Here is a 17,336-nt window from a genome sequence, read left to right as displayed (position 1 = left end):
AAACCCTAGAGACCCTATTGATTATTACAAGTGATTGAATGAATAAACATGGCCTCCTTTGATTATTATTTGTATGAATTGCTCTCTGCATTTACAGCACACTACACTAGACTGGCATGACGATCTCATGCGTATGAATAAAATCAAAAGTCATTCCCATTTTCACTCTGCTAGATCTCCTCCTCTTATATTAATTATTCTGGTAGCAGTATAATTACTCAACTACCCCTAAAATGGTGGCCTGATCTCTAACTTGGGATCTGATTGGCCCGATCTGTTGTTAGTTCGAGTCTTGGAAAACGATATTACTTAACTACCCCTATAAAGTAAACAATATTACATTAGGTACCCCTAAACAGAAACCGAACGAGAGTTGAGTTTCAGACTGGAGAAGCAGATTTTCTCATTTGCCTTAAAACCAGGAAACGCTCCTCTCTCTCCCAATCTCTCTCTCATTTGAGGGATCGACGTTGAATTGATAGTCGAGGGAGTCATGATCAGTAGGATGGTTAGGAACCTGCTTCTCAGTGGAGAGGTCAAGTGTTCAACTCCTACCGGCGGCATATGAAGATGACCAAGTAAGCAGAGATGCGCCCTATACCCAGCAGATAAGCGAGATTCAGAGATATGCAAGATATGGAGATGAAGTAGTAATGGAGCCATGGAGGTTTATCATTCTTACTTAACCCTTCTTATCTTTTAAACCAGTTTTTTTTATTTATTTTTTCAATCTTAAAAGTTTCAGGTCTTACCCTGCAGGAGGTGAAGGTACTGAGAAACCTATGCGAAACTTTAAAAAAAAAAAAAAAAATTCATAAATGATTCCAATACGAACAAGCCTGAATCGGTAATTTATGGTTTTTTTTTTTTTTTTTTAATAGTACCAGGTGATTTTTATACATATGCGATCAAAGAGACGGATCCACAACCTCTTTCTTAAAAACGTGATATTGGTCATTACCAATTGAGTTGCAATAAAATTTATGGCTTCTTTTTGTAGTGAGAATCGAAAATGAGCTCATCAATCCAATTCAATCGAAGATCAGTGATTAACTAGTGAGGTTGCCATTCCTTGCGTGAACCATAGCATTAATGTCATCACTTGAGTTATCACGTTTATTAACATCATTAGTTTCAATTAATTTTTATTTATTCATTTTCAATATCAATCCAAATCCACATCCCAATTAAGTTTAAAAATATTATTCATAGATAATATCTCCTAAACTTTGTGAAGATTTATGATTGGGAGAGAAAGTAACTTACCGATTAATTTTGCTGTTTAATATAATTTTATACAATGAAAGGAAGTTTCTTTCTTCAGAGGAAAACAAATTTCATATTTATATGATTATGATTTTTTAGTTCTATATTTTTATGATGCTCATGGGTCGTGTAAGTACTCTCCATTGAATGAAATCCCATAGTTAAAAAGAAAAACAAGATTGGCGGTCTATGATATGAGAGACATATTACAAGATTGTATGAGTTCCTACAGAAGAAAAATCATATAATTTTCTAAATGATGCAATGTAGATTTTGTTTTGATCTTCCCTCATCAATCAGCTTAAGTCTAATAGTAAGAAGTGTAATGTAATGTGGATTTTATTTTGATCTTTTCTCTCTGTCTTTATTCTTTTAAATGTTTTCGATATCTTTTATTTTCAGTGGTCAATAACTCTTCCAAGCTAGGAATAAACTACTTAAAAAATGGGTAAAGGCCAAGAAAGGTCAGCAAACTTACTCTGTCTTGGTTGTCTTCTCTGTAGTTGTTGAACTTTAAAGGTTTTCTTTCAATTGCAGAGATCAAAGCAGAACTTGTACCCTGAAAATGGAGCATATCTAGCACTCAGACAACAACAATAACTTAGCAATATTATTTAAGCCCATCAGCTATCTATGAAAACTACAAAGAATAGGACAACTTTGGTGATCTTAATAAGAACTAAATTCTAGAAAAGAATAAGTCAGAATGATTTTTTAGATATTGAAAAGATAAAAAAAAAATGATAAAAGAAGGGAGGAAAAGCATTACCTATAGATTAGGTAGGAGATTGGACCACCTCTCCATTAGGGGACAACAATGAAGTCTGGATTAGCTCCGAAGAGAACGATGTGATTCCCTAACACCTTTGAACCACAGAGTAGGGGATGGTTTTTTACATGTGGATCCCTTTAGTGGACAAAAAACTAATGTTTGGTCTCATTGGTGCAATATATTACATGGGTTTTAATCAAACTAACACTATTAACTACTGTTAAGTATGTTCAAATTGCAAAGCTAGAGGTACCAAAATATCTCTCACGTTATTTAATACATCGTGTTATGATTGAAATGCCATTTAGCTTTTCACAATAAGTAATATTATATATATATATATATATATATATATATATATAACACAGTGTATTAAATAATCTCAAGGGTATTTTGGTCTCTTCAGGTTTGAAATTTGAATATACTTAATATCATTAGTGTGGTTGGGACTCCCACATAATATATTGTAATAAAAGGACTCAACATTAGTTTTTGGTCCACTAAAGAAACTCACATGTAAAAAATTCTTGATTTTTTTTAATATTTATAGGTGGGCCCTACCTCCTATTGTGTGGCTCAAAAGCATCAAGTGAGGTGATCTGGACTCATGTCTTGATGCTTTACAACCACACTATATAGGGTGTTGATCCCACGTGGGACCCACAAGGATTCCCGCTTTTGATTATTTTTCAATATTCACACGTGAGCCCCACCTTTAGATATACGGTTGTAAAGTGTCGGAAGGAGCACATTGTTCTTCCCTGACACGGAGGTTATCCGGACTCATAGCTGGCCAGCTCCAATACTCCAATGAAATTGCAAAAGGGATTGCAAACGTAGTACAAAAGTGAACGGACCAAATGAGAAAAGGCCCATTAATAAAATAGGACCGTTAGCGAGCATGAATCCAGCTGCAACGCAATTGACGTTAACGGACGACCTTGCAGACAGGGGAGCTTTGGTGTAAATAAGAGATTGATTAGGACTTGGGGGCCCATATGAGACGTTAGAGCCCCCAAGGCCCACCACATTTACCTTGTCGTTTTTTCAGTGTTTACTTTTCTTTGTTCAACAAACTTGAAAACGATAGCCATTCTCACTAACTGGTTCTCTATTTTCTTTTATTTTTAATTTTTCTTTTAATGTTAGAAAGAGTTTAAAAGGTTTTTTTGCATTTTCTTTTGCCTTTTTAAAGGATAGAAATAAATTAATGGTAATAAAAGAAAATTCAAGAAAAACAGTTAGAAAAGGTCACGGTCCAAGTTGAAAGAAATATCTACATTAAATATTTTTTAAACTTAACATAAAATAAAATATTTTATATTACTAAACTATGTTGTTTGGTATTCTAATAGGTTTCTAGAATATTCTTGGTTCAAATGACAATTTTCTTTTTGACATTTAGACCTTCTTAAATTGAATGTGAAGTAGAATTAAATACATTTTTCTTTAGTGAAAGTGTGAAATAAAACTAGAAAGAGGAAGAAAAGGAAAGATCCAAAGGGTGCATCTAAGACCAGAAGTCACCAAAATTGATGAGTTCTTGACAGCTTCTAGGTGAAATTTCTATTCTTTGACATCTTTATTATGTTTTATACTTTTATGGTTGCATGCTAAAGGAGTTCATTTCGTCATAATTTTGATTTTGTGTGCACTTTCCATTCATGTTCTCTTCTACTTTCTTCAAAATATATTTTCTAATACTACATGATTCATCCCTAAACTATAAATCCGCCGATTGCTAGTGTCATTTTTGTTTTATTAGTGTGATCAACGGTGATATATGATTTTGAGATTGACATGCTACAAGTTGGTAATAAAATGAAACACGCTATTTGTGGTTCAACTTCAGCTAATGCGTCGCACTGTGCTACCAACGGTCAAGATCTCGATCTCAACTGTTGGCAGCAGATGCTGCGCATTAAATACGCAACATTCAGGTCTGTCCTTGGTAGTTGAGTATGTAGGGCTCAAGTAAAGGCTGTAAAGCTGAATCTCTTTTGTTGTTTCATTGTTTTGTTAATTATTTGTGGTGGGTTTGGGGGACTAATGGCTTCAAGATTCTTGACAGCTTTGGCCAAGGAGAAATGGCTTTGACACCCCAACACCCAACAACACCATATGGAAGCAATCAAAAACCCAGAAACCCATTTGCCAAAGCAACACATATAATATTGCCACTATGAAGAGATTACTTTATTCTTATGATTCCTTATACCAACCACTTTGTTTTGATGTTTACAAGGAAATTGGGAGAGAAACAAGAAAAAAAAAGAAAGAGAAATAACTCCAAAGACTTGGAGAAATAAATGCCTTCAAAAATATTCTATGATTCCATACCTTCCCCGTTAATTCAACCTCATTGTAAAACTCGTTTTCGAGGAGAAAATTGTTTCGAATGGCCCCACCAAGAGTGTATTCCCAGAGGCGAGGGATCCGGAACCAAGTGGGTGGGCCCAATTTGTCACGGAAAAGGATGGCTGACTTTCAGTTGCGTATCATGGGCCCACCCAACATCATCAGTGGACCCATCCAAATAAAACAATTTGAAATTGAATCTACTCGTACATTTTATATTTCTGGGACCCACTCTTTTTAAGGCTCCCTCACAAGTTTGGACATTCTATTTGTCAACATAGAGGTCTATGTTCTTTTCACATTTTTTTCTTCACTACATATTATGAGCGGACCCACCTCTAAATGTTAATAATATAATCAAACGTAAGATTTCGGTAGGACCCAGATAGATCTTGTCCTAATATATAATGGAGATGTATGAAGAGAAAACAGACAAATAAAAAATCCAAACACATAGAAGTTCAGTATAAATTTTCTATAAATTATTATACATAATTAATTCCTAGAACTGATAACCATCACAATCATCTAATATTTGTTCTAACTAAAAGATTAAAAAAGGATTAGTGGTAATTTTTTTGTATTATAATAAACAAATTTCTTGTATTTATAAAAAATTTAATTTTACATTGAGCTTCATGCTGTATAAAGTTATATAAAAAATAAATAAATTTATCTTAGAGTACAAATTCAAGTGAAAAAAATAAGAGGCGTTTTACGATGTGGACCACATACAGAGATACTTAAGACAACGTGTGGACAACCAGATATCTCACTCATCTTGACCGTTAAATGAGCACATTATGAACAACAAAAATCTAGTTTATAATTTAGAAGAAAATATCTAATTACATGAGAGTGACATGTTATACTTAGAATCACACAACTAATATTTTAATATAATTATATTCTTAATTAAGTAACATGGCCCCCATAAATGGGAGTTTGGCTTTTTCCTTTCCTTTATTGAGCATCATTATGTTTGGTTTAAGCCCTAAGCCTCAAGAACATTGCTTAAGAGAATAGATTAAGCACAGATTAGAAAAGTTGAAATTTAGTCAAAATATGACCGTCCGATCTGAATCAGATTGTTATAATGGTATTTGCAGGAAGAAAGAAATAAATGCCCTTCGTATCCTTGGTGGTGGAAGGAAGATTTTTTGCTTCTTCTCTTTTTACTGACACGGGTGCTACATGAATGTGCTCTATGATCCGTGTGGTTTAGAAATTCAAGTCTTAAGGGAATTGACCAGAAAACGATGGGAATCTCGTGGAAGCTTTGAAACTTCTTTGTTCACAGAAAAGAACGATGAAGTGCAGAAAATGAAAAGACAGTTAATAAAAATAAAAAAACCAACCTGCAACTTCAATTCTTCCATACTGAGAGAAAAAGCATTTACAAACTAAAAACACCATCAAGCATCTGGGTTTCTCTTTATATGTAAGTATGAAGTTCAGATGAACCCAAAGCAGACGATGAGAATGAATCATGAGAAAGAAAACAAAATCTAATATATATAACTAATAAGCTTTTCACATCCACTATAAATATTTATATGCAGAGAATTTAAGCTATCTATGTTAAGTCTTAAGCAGCAGCAACTGTCTATCCTTTAAGGGGAAAGGATCCTGATTTGGTAGTTGTCGATGAAGCTTTCTTTAATGTCAATGCTAACTTCTCCTTGCGTTCATCTTGGTTGATCTGATGCTGACGACAGTCTAAGCTACAGAACGCTCTATCTCCTCTGCAAAATTTTAAAAAAAAACCCACATAATTGAAATTAAGATTACCAGCTAGTTTCTCATGAAGCTTTGAAGGATAAGTTGTAACAAAATCAAGAAGATGATGAATACAAACCTGTACATGTAGATGTCACGGTCAGGGCCGAGGGGGTGTTTGCAGAGATTACAAGCTTTTAAGAAATGATGTGTCTCGAAGAAATTGTTAGAATTATTTCTATGGGTAGTTCTGGGAAAGGCAGTAGTAGCAGCAGAGTTGATGATCCTATAATCGAACCCTTCTGACCCAAAACCACCACCACCACCGACATAAAAGCTCTGTTGGATCCTTTTGGCAGAGCCTTGTTGGGTTACTCGAGCTTTCTGTGTTTCTTTCATGGCGTTCATAATAACAGAGGTCGCCGGAGCTTCTTCTGGGCTGCTTAAATCCACACCAATTTCCGACAAGCTTGTTGTTCTCGTCATCTGAGAAAGAGGTCTTTTACCCAGCAACATATTAGTTTTTCTATGAACAAATCGAATCTGAAACACACTTAGTTCCAAAATTCAAGAAACAGGGAAGCGAGTGAGATAGTGAGAGAGAGAGGAAAGGAAGAGAGTGTAGAGGGAATAACGACTACGAGGGACGGTTATGATATAATAAAGCCTCAGAAGATCTGGACCGTTCATATGGGGCCCTCAATAAAGTATCACACGTCGGCTTTCCTATTTTACTTTTTATTCCATTTATGTCCCGTTATTCATTGATAGAAACCAAGCTCTTACATGGTAATGCGCGTCTCTGACCACTCAGACGCGAATCCCGAGGATATTGCGTCACGTGATATTTCCCAATTTTGATTCTAATCTAACAGGTATAAGCTTTGTCTCACGTGTGAATACGTTTTCAAAACCATTGGATTAGAATCTTTATGTCGGTTCTGTAGATTGACTGAATCCATGATACATACGCGGAACACAAAATCAGTTTTCTCCTTTGATTAGACGTTACCGGTTCGACCAAGAGGGAGAAGTAGAAATCCCATGATTCCCATCTATATATTTCCTTACCATATAAGAAAAGATACGAATCGTTTCCAAGAATCAAGGAACCAATAGAATTTTTTTGATTTGATCTTGTTTACCTTTATTTTCTCTTATTGGATATATCATACCCGTCAACCTGAAAAACATAAAACCAAATATATCACAATCTCCCATTCTAAAATTGAATTATTTTCAAAATATATTCAACAATTATATACTTAAAATAATTAATTTGAATGATAATTGGCTGTACTTAAAAACAAAATTAGAGGTCTTCAAAACTTGATACATACCTAATTTTAATGAAATTTGTTTCTCATCCAAAGATTGGTTTGATAAAATTGGAAATTCCTATTTTATTAAAATTGCAAATGTCATTTTTAGAACAGGTAGTTGGAGGAAAAACATTCTTTGCTGTACACATATATTCTAAATGACTGGCTGAAAAAACAAAGTAAATACAAAACTATTGATAATTTTTTAAATTTAAAATTAAAATTTTAATCTCAACCAATCATTTGGTACAAAATGCATTGCTTTGTACAATAGAGAGATTTGTACAGAGAAATGTACACAGATGAATTTTTTCCGTAGTTGGCAAGTGAATGAATTGAATCTTGGTCTCAATCTAATCAGCTCAGGGAAGGATTTGGTAACTAATTAAACAGATCAATTTTAGATTCCCATAATTAAACCCACATAATCCAAAAGTTAATGATCGGATCAATCATCTTGGTTTAAGAAATTGATACATGATATTTGTTCATGTATTTGTTGATATCTTTGGAGTTTCTTTTTTTGGTATATAAAAAAAATGAATCAACTTGGTTTCGTATCATACAATATTAAACTATCTTAAGCAATATTTGTTTCCACATGGTTAATATAGATTAATCAGTTCATAATAATTGTTTAAACATTCTCTTTGGATCTTTTTCATATATGTAACCATACATTTACTTTCCTACAAATGCTACGTAATATATAGGGGATTCTTTCTTTTTAAAAATATCAATATGCTAATAAAGTATGATGCTTCTTATTTTCATGACAATAAATAGGTTAGTCTGCATGATAGAAGACTAGCCAAGTATATCGTTAGTGCAATTTCGACTTAATTAAGGTGAATATATATAAGTAGTTACAACCAAATAAGATGTTATTTGAATATTTGATATTGATCTTCTCTCCATGCCTATTTTCATAATTTTGGTATAATTTTGAATTAGGGTTTGAGCAACTATTGTTTCTTATCTTAAAGTGCAGCTGACCATTGAGGTGCATGCTATGTTTACCAACTATTACATGCATGGGCATGGGCTGGTCTATGTATTATCAAACAAATTATGCATGGTAACATGTAAAAGGTGGGTGTGCTTCTAACATGGTAGTAACAACCTCCTTCTAACCAAAGTAGATGCAAGATCCAGTAGTGCATTTCGCAGATTTGAAGGTTTTACATCAGAGCTGAAAGTGCTCACATGGATCTGGAAGCTTTGTTGCTGCTAGAGTCTCGTGTCGCTGGTCACCGATGATGTCTTCGTCATAGTTGTCGTTTTCGCCCTTGTGACATGTTATTTCTCTGCCCTTGTGGCGTGTATTTCCGTCTTTGTGGTGTGTCTTTATCCGCCTTTGTGGCGTGTTGCCTCTTTGGGTGTTTGTGATGGAAGATACATATGTCGTATTTCATGTGCTTAATTGTTGTTGTTGTTATTACAACCACTATTCTAAAGACTTATTGGGCTCAACCCATTTCTTAGTCTAGATGACCTTGTCTATTGTATGTATGACATTTGGTCAATTTCCATTCCTTGGGTTAGACCAAATCTTGTGTTTTCATACACTTATCTTTTGTATTTATTTCTTTTATTTGATGTATCTGTATTTCCTTTTAAGTTCATAAATGAAAATTTTCAACTTCGTACAAAAAAAAAAAAAAAAACCTCTTTTATCGAGACAATTAAATTAAGTATTTATTGAATTCAAACCTCAGTCCATGAACACCTTCTCCCTCTCCTTCCTGGAAATTTCTTAGGCTTATGAGTCATGTTATAACCTTATATACTTTGATGCACAAAAATTGTGTGAAAACCCAAAACCCAAGTCTCATTGTATGACTTTGCTTTAACTTTATAGCTATAAAGGAAAAGCTAATTGGATATTTCTTTTGCTTAACATGAGTTTGATCAATAAAGCTTCTAAATTAATCTAATTATGTATCATCATCAATGTGGGTTCCACCATAGAAGTCGGTTATTATGGACAAGAGACTAGACACTCCTTGGTCCATTCCTTGTCTGCTTGTTGAACGATATAGAGGAGAAACCAAAAAGATGGTGGACCTGCTCTTAATTACTGTTTCCTTTTTTATTCTTTGCTGAGAAAGAAAGGTTTGACTAAAAGTGAAAACAACTTGGCAGACCTGCAAACATTTTACCTTTAAATCTTGACAAGACAAAGTTGGACTTTCTTAGGGGATTCAAGAGTTATATATATAACAACTAGCTACAAATCAATGAACAGGTTCTCATAAAAGTCTGCCAACCCAAGTATTTAAACTTCCAACTACCCCGAAGAGCATTGGAGAAAGGTCACCTTGCCCAGGTTTTAAGGAAATGGAGGAGTTAAGCTTTGCTAGACTATTCTTTAAATTAAATAGCTATACAAGAATGGGGGAAAGAAGCAAAGGTACGATGAGAAGGTAAGATGGGCCTACATGTACACCCGGCCCACTTTTTTATGGGCATGGTTGTAATTTTTTTTTTTTCATTTGTAATATTTTCTTCAAAGCCTACCCTTATATTGAAGAAAGCTTGTGCCACTCTGGAATGGATGGGTTTCATTGTTGAAGTTAGAGAAGGGCAAGGGGAGTCAAGCCGGTGAGTCAGGGTGAAGGCACAGGGTATTAAAGTAATTTTACTGTCCAAATGGCATTTAGGTAATTTATATTTTAAGATTTAAATCAGTGAATGCAAGTAAGGTATTTTGGTTATTTTACACCTCCACTTAACTGAATATGTAACTGTGGATAATTTGTAATTTTGACTGTGGATGCCATGTAATTTATGAGGTAATAGCGAGTGGTCAAAAGTTTTGCCCCAAATATAGAGGGTGCTATGTAATTTGCTCTATTTTTTTTTTCATTTGCATCTTTGAATAATTTTTTTATTTACCTTCAAATTTATTTTTGAAAAAATGGGATTTTTTGTAATTTTGAGAAGTTAATGTTCACTAGGGCTCTTTTTGGTATCAATTCTCATTCTCTATTATGCCTATTTAAAATAAATACCTAGCGTAAAAACAAATACATTCAATTAAAAAATTGGTAAAACCAAGTTACAATGAAAAATTTTAATTATTAAAAGTTCAATTTTATCTTTAAATAAATTATGAAATGGAAAATAAGTTTGGTGTCAAGTATTAAAATTTTTTTATTGTTTTTAATTTAAATGATAGTAAACAAGTGAGAAAAGAAGGAAAAAGTATGGTTGATAATAAAAGATAATGTAGGTATTAACGACTATTTTACCCTCATTTTACTTATAGAACTTTTAAGTAAACTTACACAAATGAAGATAATGAAATTCGGGGTCTTATCACAATCCATAATGGACAAAAAGTTCAATTATGGAATTTTGAGGGGAGGTTTTTCATATTATTTGCTAAATAAAAATAAAATTCAGAATAGATGCCAAAGCAATTTAAAAGGTAATGAAATTTACCCTATTTTTATAATTGAAATTGATAATTGAAAAATGGGATCTGTTGTAATTTAAGAGGTTATTGTTCACTAGAACAGCAAATTTATGATCAATTTATTCATTGGCTCTAATCAAATATTTATAGTTATCATATGAGTAAGTCCAACTTTGAGTAGGAAAAAAATCTACCAAAAAACAAGCAGAAAAATAAAAACTAGTCCGAGCATGACCATATGAAACGATTAACTGCTATGTATCACAAAACAAAAGACAAAGGTTCATCCACAAATGTACATTTATTATTGTCTACAACACTAATATTGAATAAACACTTGAATATTATGATCGATCCATTTGTTCTTTCTGCTAATAACGGGAAGGCCCCAGATTACTAGTTTGTCATCTTAGATATTTTTCTGGATATTTCATGAACGATATATATTATGTATTACCAGTTTGTCATCTAAGATACTTTTCTAGACATTTCATGAAGGATATACATTATGTATTAATCTTTCTTCAAAGATACAGTCCATACTCATGTATGTGAAGGCCTAGTGTAGTCCACATAAATCGATAGTGGTTCCATGCTAGGTCAAAGAACACAGAACTGCTCAATGCATGCAAGAAACAAATGAGCACTACCAAATTGTATGAAAGTGAGCTTGAATCACTAGATCACCCCAGGTAGTTGTGCCTTTAAATTCTAAAGAAGTATTGATTCGAGCATATACATTGTATTTTTTGAGTGTGTGTACAATTTAGTTTTTGTGTTCCAGTTTAAAAATTGAACTTCAGATTCAAGATATGGTAGCAGCGTCAGATGTGATGTCAATTAAACATATAATAGAGTTGGCGTCCTGATTAATACTCTTATATCATATCCTTAGTGATTCATGATTTAGATCCCATCGTCTACTTTCAATCTTGGACTTCAGATTCTTTTACGAGTAGCTTTGACCTGAAGAGTTGTACTGAAAAAGGCATTCTTTCCCCAGATAAATCATCTTTATTAACAATATAAAGAGTTTAAGACGTGAACTTCTCTACAACCACACCAACAAGATACATGTCAAGGATCTCCTCAGTTCTATTCACGTGTATTTGCATGCATGCAAATTAAGTTTTTCTCTTCTACTACCCTAAACGTAAAATGCTTCAGCGATGTATGAAAGATATGCACCAACTTACCAAAAAAAAAAAGAAAGATATGCACCCACGAATATTCTCATCAGGGTTCTTCTAACGCTTTTGGTGCACATTTTGCCACGGCATCGCTGACTGTAAGAAAGATATTCTTGTCGCCTATCAAATCTGTAAACTTGGATGCATGAAGCTTCTCCATCACCTTCGGCCCAGGATTTGCTAAGACAAGCTAAGCAACACATTGGAATGAGAACACACATTTTAGCTCAGGAGTGTTTATCTCTTAAATAAGCCAAAGATTGTTCTTAATGGTGGTGGCTATATATATCTGCTTACCTTAACGTTTCTCTTTTGGAGACTTCTGTTTAGCTCTTCCAAGGAATGGATACCACTGGTATCAATGTCAATAACCGCTGTGAAAAGATGTATACAATATTAGAAAGATGAGTTATTCCAAAAGGATATGGGCTGAAGAAGAAATCTGATACAAGGAAAAAAAAATGGCATTAGGAAGAAAAGAAAAGGAAGATCAGTTTGTGTTGCTTACCTGACATCTCAATTATTAAGAACTCGATTCTTGCTAGGCTTTTTGTGTTCAATGGCATCTCCTCTTCTGTTAACCATCTCAAGATCCTGCAAGAAATTTGTTTATGATGAGTTTGTTCCTGACATCCTAGTGTGTTAGCCAATTCTATGGCCTGGAAACTGCACTGCATCAAGAGTTGATAGTTCAATGTGTGGTGCATGGGTGCTAGATTAGGCTAGTCTAGCTATTGTGGATAAGTTAAAGGGTCGTTTGATTCAATATGTTTCATCATCTTCGAGCTTTTGGCATTGATCAAGTATGAAATAGACATATTTCCTACCTCTCTCTGACATAGTTGGAGCAGGAAAAGTATATTGCAGAATCAACTCTCACTATAAGTACACCAGGAACCTTGATTGCCTCTGGATATTGATCGATGTTCCTGTACACTGTTGTGGTGGGGATATTTCCAAGTACTGAAATCTGTGGTCTTGTGAATGGTAAGAGTATTTTTACAAAGGATATGCAAACCTGCCGTAAAAAACAAAGGAAACACCATTAATCAAGTTGATGATACTGGCTCGAAGTCAAACTAATGATGAGATTAAAATCAATTGCTTACTGCAATCAAGAGGCCAATTTCCACAGAGTCAAAAACAGTGCCAATAAACGCTCCAAGGCAAGCAAGGAAATCAAATTTATCTGTTTTCCATATTTGTATTGCAGCTTGAATGTCAATCAGGCTAACTACGGCCGAAATAATAATAGCAGAAATAACTGCATTTGGAGTATATGCAAAGACTGGTGTGATCAGCTCCAGAACTAGTAAAACTATGATTGCCATCACAATGTTGGAGGCAGCAGTTTTACAACCTGCCATGTAGTTCACAGCTGTGCGAGAGAAAGAACCTGCGAATGGAGAAAAGCTTGTTAATCTCAGAGAATGAAACACTTTGTTGAAGCCTGTGGTTATAATAGCAAGAATGATTGTGCATGTTTCTTTCAATACCTGTGGTTACATAGCAAGAAGTCACCGAACCAATGATATTCATAACTCCTAGTGATATCATTTCTTTGTTTCCATCTAGTTGGTAATCGTTCGCTGATGCAAATGTTCTTCCGATTGCTATAGATTCCTATTAAATCCAAAGCATATGTAGTTAATTAGATGCAGGAAAATTCTTAAGAATTTGAAAGAAGGCATCATAATGTTGGGGACAGATGCACAACCACAAAGAAAGAACAAAAACAAAATACACCCACAACGGAAGGAATTAAGGTGCATGGTTTGGCAAGCCTACATCCACCCTACAGAAAAAGAAAACCCAAAACCCTAACCCCATACAACTACGGTGCTAGCCAAACTCCAATTATACGAACCCACAGAATACAAGACACACCCAAATCCAACACATATCTGGCTTACCGTTAATGCTATCATTCCGACCACGACGCCAATCCTAATACCTGGAAGTAGGTATGTTCCACTGAAATTTATTTGATTTGCGGACAGCGGATTGATACCTTTCTGTATGTTGCCGACCTGCATATACATTAACAGGGTTATCAGTTTCTGTTGTTACATATGCAACTTTGTGTTTAAAATTCGAGAAGTTTGTGACTTACTGTTAGAACACCATGTAGCTGTCCGTGGGTAATGTACACAAAGAAGGTGGCTATGACAAGAGATGAAAATGGAGCAATTGCAGACACCCAGAAAAGCCTTTTATACTTCTTTCCCTGTGGTCGTTGCAAAGCATTGATCAGATCAGAGGCCTTTAAATCCTTTAAAATCCTGGTAAATAGAGGTACATGAACAGTGACACTTACGATATACTTAGTGATCAGAAGGAAAATCAAGAACGACGCTCCAATTACTATATTTTGCCAGCTCCACTGCAAAAGTTTACATGAAGATGGTCAGTTTTGCTACTTTTGATCATCATTAGTAATGAAATTATGTGTTACTTGAAGAACTGAATTACTGTGAGTTCGCCTACCCCTTTTGGTGCTGCTACAAACACTGAGGTCATAACAGAGACGATATCACTATTTGGTGTAAAGTTTAATATGCCCAGAAAACCTTTAAGCTGTTGAAGACCAATTGTTATGGCAGCTCCACCCATAAACCCAATAATGGTGGCATGAGATAGGAAATCAATCAAGAACCCCAATCTAGAGATACATACATAGGGACACCAAAGAACATTTCAGTATAGGAATACTATCTTCACTTCTGAAAGTATCAAATAGACAAGCAAAATCAAGGGAAAACCTAAAAAACCCAAGTGCAGCTTGAGTAACTCCAGCAAAAAAAGTAGCAGTAAATGCCAGTTGAGTGTATGCAACTGGATTAGCAATGGGATCAATTACAGTTCGAAGCATGGTGCCCATCAGGAGAGACACAACAGCAACTGGTCCAATGGCTATGTCTCTTGAAGTCCCAAGGAAAGCATAAACCAATGGAGGAGAAAAGCTAGAGTCTGTAAAAAATCCTCAAATATTAATCAATAGATGCATAAAAGATGCAATAATCAAGAGCAAGTTGTGACAAAAAAATGCAAAGAAAAACTCACAAAGCCCATATTGAGGAGAAAGACTTGCGAGCTTTGCATAACCAATCCCCTGTTTTACGAGGCAAAAGAACTATTAGAATCATTCATTTTGGTTGTTCTTTTTGAAAAAGTTATTTATTTACTGTCTCATAGCTACCTGAGGTATGGAGAGACTAGCAATGGTGAGTCCAGCAACAAGATCTCCTTTGAACTTTGTTAAATTGTAATTTCTCCCCCACTCTATAATTGGGAAAATTGATTGGAGACCTAGCAAAAATTTCTTGGATTTGGGTTGGCCTTTGAATTCGCGTAGAGGGTCATCAGGGAAGAACATTTCCTTGGAAGCTGTTCTTATTTCCTTGAAGAGGTTCTGTTTGGCAGGCACTGCCACCTTGGGAACATATGGTGCTTCTTCTGGGTAAATGTTTGAGAATTGCATGCGTGCAACCTCTACGTTCTTTGTCCCAATCTCTTCCACGGAAGGATGAGCCATGGTATATAGATATTAAGATGAACTTTCAGCACGAAAGGTATTTTTTGTCACCTGCACTACAGAATAAATTAACCATCGTCACTGATTCAAGTTTTGAACTGATATGAAAAGAACTCATAGCTGGAAAATTAAAGAACCTATAGAAACAATTCTATCTATGAAAAATTGTTTATAGCTCTCACCTTGTGAAAAGTGCATGCTGGAAGGACTCCACACTTAATAGTTTTGAGTGTTCTATCGTATATGGTTCAACAGAAGCTCTTATTTATAATGATTTCAAGTTACAAATTGGACTCTAGATTCAGCGTGATCAGGATGTGATGTCCATCAAACATATCTCGATACTTTCAACCTCATGTATCATGATTTAGATCCCACTGGCTACTTTGAATCTTGGATTTCAGATCTTTTACAAGTGACTTTGACCTAAAACATTGAGCAAGTGATCTACAAACTCAAATGGATTGGCATCCAATGTCATGCCTATGGTTGTCGAGGTGTTTTGCAACTTGACCTAATGTATGTAGCATAGCTCTAATACATTGTAGGATATTTTTGTTAGATGTAAGCATACCGTGGAATTATGAATTGTTTTGTTGATTGGTGGATAGTGAGTAAAGTAACAATCATAATCCAACTTCAATGTCTAAGGTAGAATTGAATATTTGAATTGGCTCAATCAAATCAAACCCAACAAAATTAGATTTAGGTTTTAAAAAACCCAAAGTAACCCAATCCTATTGCAGCCCTAGTTACACAACACTCATGTCGATTTTTCTTTGTCCCTTTAAGAAAGCAAGGGAATCTTTTCACAAAAGACTCATAAGCCTATGGCATACACAAGCATAATTATCCCTCATTTGCTACATTTTTTACCAAAAAAAAAACTAATATCCATCATTTTTATCTCAATTTGGCTATCTACACATGCATTTATAATTTTTTAAATATAATATTTTTAGTTGCAAGAGTCACAACGGAATAGACAAGGACCCCACAAACTGAGCAAGATGAGGACCCCACAAGAGACAGACATATGAGCCACTTGTTGCTTCATGTGTACTTCTTTTCCTGCTTGGGGTGAGAGGTATCATCATCCTAACCCCCTACTTTTAGACTTCTGGGCTTTAAGCCTATTTATGTTTCTAGAAGATCCAACTATGTTGTGGATCAGCTAAAAAGGATGGCCTACTCGGTTCAGGGCTCTAGTTTTTGGTCATGTTCCTCTGATTGGTTACTGAGTCTATGTTCAGTTTCCCTTCTTGCCCCTTCTTCTTAATGAAGGTTTGATTACCAAAAAAAAAAAAAAAAGAGGTATCATCATTTATATTCTATAGTTACTATGAATCTTTTTGGTAGGATATTAAGAGGTTGAAATTCCTTTTGTGAAAATGATAGGTTCGTCTTCATTGAAAAAAAAAAAAAAGAAAAAAAGAAAAGAAAAGAAAAATACAAACTGTATTAAATACAATATTTGTGACGAAATGATATTTAAATGAAAAAACCAAATTCTGAACACAACAAAACAAATGTCATTCAACAGGCTCTTCATTAAAACACATATATTATTAGATGGTTCTTGATAAAATCTATATTTTTATGTGAGAAAGGAGAAGCAAAACAGAGAAGAAGACATGAGGTTTTAACATGGTTCAGTTGTGTGATTCAACGGATGTCCACGATGGTGAAAACTGTTGTGTTTTGTATATTATTTCAAAATGGTATTGTACATGACTTAAAAGAATTCATAAAA

At 34.5% G+C, this 17,336-nt stretch overlaps 2 protein-coding genes across 2 annotated transcripts; both read right to left on the bottom strand.

Moving 5' to 3' along the window:
- Positions 1 to 5,692: 5,692 nt before the first annotated feature.
- On the bottom strand, positions 5,693 to 6,721 carry LOC149009171 (FCS-Like Zinc finger 5-like). Its single transcript, XM_089163709.1, has 2 exons — positions 6,255 to 6,721; positions 5,693 to 6,141 (listed from the first exon to the last, which is right to left on the bottom strand). Exons 1-2 carry the CDS (start codon positions 6,629 to 6,631, stop codon positions 6,003 to 6,005), a joined length of 516 nt encoding a protein of 171 aa, XP_089019835.1. The 5' UTR covers positions 6,632 to 6,721; the 3' UTR covers positions 5,693 to 6,002.
- Positions 6,722 to 12,094: 5,373 nt separating this feature from the next.
- LOC149009170 (sulfate transporter 1.3-like) lies at positions 12,095 to 15,583 on the bottom strand. Its single transcript, XM_089161666.1, has 13 exons — positions 15,248 to 15,583; positions 15,112 to 15,160; positions 14,811 to 15,018; positions 14,536 to 14,710; positions 14,366 to 14,431; positions 14,162 to 14,275; positions 13,962 to 14,078; positions 13,545 to 13,671; positions 13,158 to 13,444; positions 12,876 to 13,066; positions 12,557 to 12,642; positions 12,346 to 12,422; positions 12,095 to 12,238 (listed from the first exon to the last, which is right to left on the bottom strand). The coding sequence occupies exons 1-13, from the start codon at positions 15,581 to 15,583 to the stop codon at positions 12,095 to 12,097; spliced, it is 1,977 nt and encodes a 658-aa protein (XP_089017792.1).
- Positions 15,584 to 17,336: the final 1,753 nt, after the last annotated feature.

Source organism: Hakea prostrata, chromosome 7, assembly GCF_041222555.1.
Source record: "Hakea prostrata isolate BN-2017 chromosome 7, UWA_Hpros_2, whole genome shotgun sequence".
Classification (NCBI taxonomy): Eukaryota; Viridiplantae; Streptophyta; class Magnoliopsida; order Proteales; family Proteaceae; genus Hakea; species Hakea prostrata.
Note: the sequence above shows the minus strand (reverse complement) of the source record. Positions and strands in the feature narration are given on the sequence as shown.

What these genes read in the sequence shown, in the direction of transcription:
- LOC149009171 (XM_089163709.1), bottom strand. Translation starts at nt 6,631, where the DNA reads ATGTTGCTGGGTAAAAGACCTCTTTCTCAGATGACGAGAACAACAAGC. An exon ending in CGTGACATCTACATGTACAG is followed by an intron (nt 6,142 to 6,254) that starts GTTTGTATTCAT and finishes AAAATTTTGCAG; the next exon opens with AGGAGATAGAGCGTTCTGTA.
- LOC149009170 (XM_089161666.1), bottom strand. Translation starts at nt 15,583, where the DNA reads ATGGCTCATCCTTCCGTGGAAGAGATTGGGACAAAGAACGTAGAGGTT. An exon ending in GCTGCACTTGGGTTTTTTAG is followed by an intron (nt 14,711 to 14,810) that starts GTTTTCCCTTGA and finishes ATGTATCTCTAG; the next exon opens with ATTGGGGTTCTTGATTGATT. An exon ending in TCCAAAAGAGAAACGTTAAG is followed by an intron (nt 12,239 to 12,345) that starts GTAAGCAGATAT and finishes TGTGTTGCTTAG; the next exon opens with CTTGTCTTAGCAAATCCTGG.